Raw genomic sequence first — 2,204 nt, 5'->3', positions numbered from 1 at the left:
GCAGAAGTGGTGGTCTTACCTGTGTTCACAGGCTTGTCTGCACTCCTGGGAGACAAGCTTTCTTGGTGGTGTTTGGGTAATGAGCACTGTAACACAGGATCATCTCCTGTCTCCTTTGTCTTTACATTCAGGTACAGAACAATCATAGACAAGAGAGTGATGGTGCTAGACCTGGGTTATTAGCATGGCAACAAAAGGCCAAAGAAACAGCAAGAAATTTTCAGATGAAGTTAGTATGAAAATTTGATTAATGTCAAGAAGGATGCAGACATGGTACTTTTTGATTAATGCTATTACTTGGGAGAGGTATAAATACTAAGTCAGTGGAGTGCTCTTGAAGGTGGTTGGACCACTGAGGCATGCCCAGTCAGTAAGCTGAGAGGAGAGTGGACAGTGGTCAAGTGCAGCAGGGCAGTACTCACTCCAAAGCCACCTCTGAGGTCCAGGCAGAGGCTCTTCATCACGGCTCTGCTTTGCTTCTTGACATCTCCACCATGTTTTCAGGTGTCTCAGGAGTGTCCTGCAGTGCACTCTGGAGAACCATTTTGAGGGTCTGGTGCTTCAACCGATGCCTGAATGAGCCCACGAAGAAGTAAATGATGGGGTTTGCACAGCTGTTAACAGCAGTTAGGACAGTTGATGCCAGATAAAATCTATAATCTAGTACAATCCAATCGTTCTCAATCCAGACAAACAGGAACCAGAAGCCCCAGGGCAACCCACAGAGAAGAAAAACCAAAATGGTCAGCATGATGGTCAGGAATAATCTGGTAAATTTCGTCTTCCCAGCACCACAGAACAACCTGGCCAGGAGAGCCAGGGTGGACAGACAGAGGACTACAAACAAAAACATCAGGTATGCTCTGATAGAGAGTTTCGATGCCAGACACGCATAGAAATTAAAATATTTGATATCTAAGATACTGCAGAAATAACCATTCAGAATGCAGATAAACAGGGACAGAACCCAGATCACAGCACACATGACAGTTGATGTGTGTTCTGGGCGGCGGCAGCGATACCAGATGGGCCACAGGACAGACAGGCAGCGCTCCATGCTGATGGCACTGAGCATGCTCAGGCCTGTGATGTAGAGAACCATTCTGATGGTGTTAAAGCAATGGACCAAGATCCTGTTGGGTGGGGGAACCTTGAGAAGAACCACTGTGGAATTTATGATGTGACAGAGGAGGAAGAGGAAGTCAGCCAGGGCCAAGTTTAGGATGTAGACTAAGAAGGCATTCCTGTGCAAGCGGAATCCCAGGAGCCAGAGAACAATGGCATTTCCTGTCAGCCCGACCAGTCCGAAGATGATGATCATCAAGTTTGTGATCAGAATCCAGATGTAGATACTTCCAGGGATGATTTCGTCCATTGGATATGTTGTCGTGGGTGCCATTGCTGAGGCTGAGGAGTTTAGGGCCAGAAACCCTGAACTGGTGTTGCTGGGAACACAAAGAAGCAATGAGGCCTTCATTAGATACACAACTTTAATTTTCTTTTTATGTTTTTTGTGTTTTTTTTTGTTGTTGTTTTTGAAATTTTTTTATTGGATATCTTCTTTATTTAAATTTCAAATGTTATCCTCTTTCCAACTTTCCCCCCCTCCTAGAAACCACCATCTCATCCTCCAACCCCTGGCTTATATGAAGGTGTTCCTCTAACCACACACCCACTTGCACCTTTCTGCCCTCAATTCCCTTACACTGGGGCATCTATAGAACCTTCATAGGTTCAAGGTCCTATTCTAACATCCATGCATGACATGACCATCCTCTGCTACATATGCATCTGGAGGCACATGTACTCCTTTGTTGATGGCTTAGTCTCTGGGAGTCTGAGGGTGGGGGTGGGGGTGGGGGTCTTATTGGTTCATATTTTTGTTCCTCTAATGGGGCTGCAAACCCCTTCAACTCCCTCAGTCCTATCTTTAACTCCTCTATTAGGGACCCTGTGCTCAATCTAATAGTTGGCTGCTAACATCAGCCTCTGTATTTGTAAGGCTCTGGCATGGCTTCTTAGGAAACAGCTATATTAGGTTCCTGTCAGCATTCACTTCTTGGCATCCACAATAGTGTCTGAGTTTGGTAACTAATATGCAATAAATGCCCAGGTGGAACATTCTCTGGGTGACCGTTAGTTTAGTTTCTATTCTATACTTTATCTCTATATTTGCTATTGTGAGTATTTTGTTCTCCTTCTAA

The 2,204-nt window shown here is 45.0% G+C and overlaps 1 protein-coding gene across 1 annotated transcript; it reads right to left on the bottom strand.

Moving 5' to 3' along the window:
- Positions 1–460: 460 nt before the first annotated feature.
- LOC110299042 (mas-related G protein-coupled receptor member A4-like) lies at positions 461–1,447 on the bottom strand. The gene has a single exon (XM_021168631.2). The coding sequence runs from the start codon at positions 1,397–1,399 to the stop codon at positions 461–463; it is 939 nt and encodes a 312-aa protein (XP_021024290.2). The 5' UTR covers positions 1,400–1,447.
- Positions 1,448–2,204: the final 757 nt, after the last annotated feature.

This window comes from Mus caroli, unplaced genomic scaffold, assembly GCF_978045245.1.
Source record: "Mus caroli unplaced genomic scaffold, Mus_caroli_1 scaffold_8, whole genome shotgun sequence".
Taxonomy (NCBI): domain Eukaryota; kingdom Metazoa; phylum Chordata; class Mammalia; order Rodentia; family Muridae; genus Mus; species Mus caroli.
Note: the sequence above shows the minus strand (reverse complement) of the source record. Positions and strands in the feature narration are given on the sequence as shown.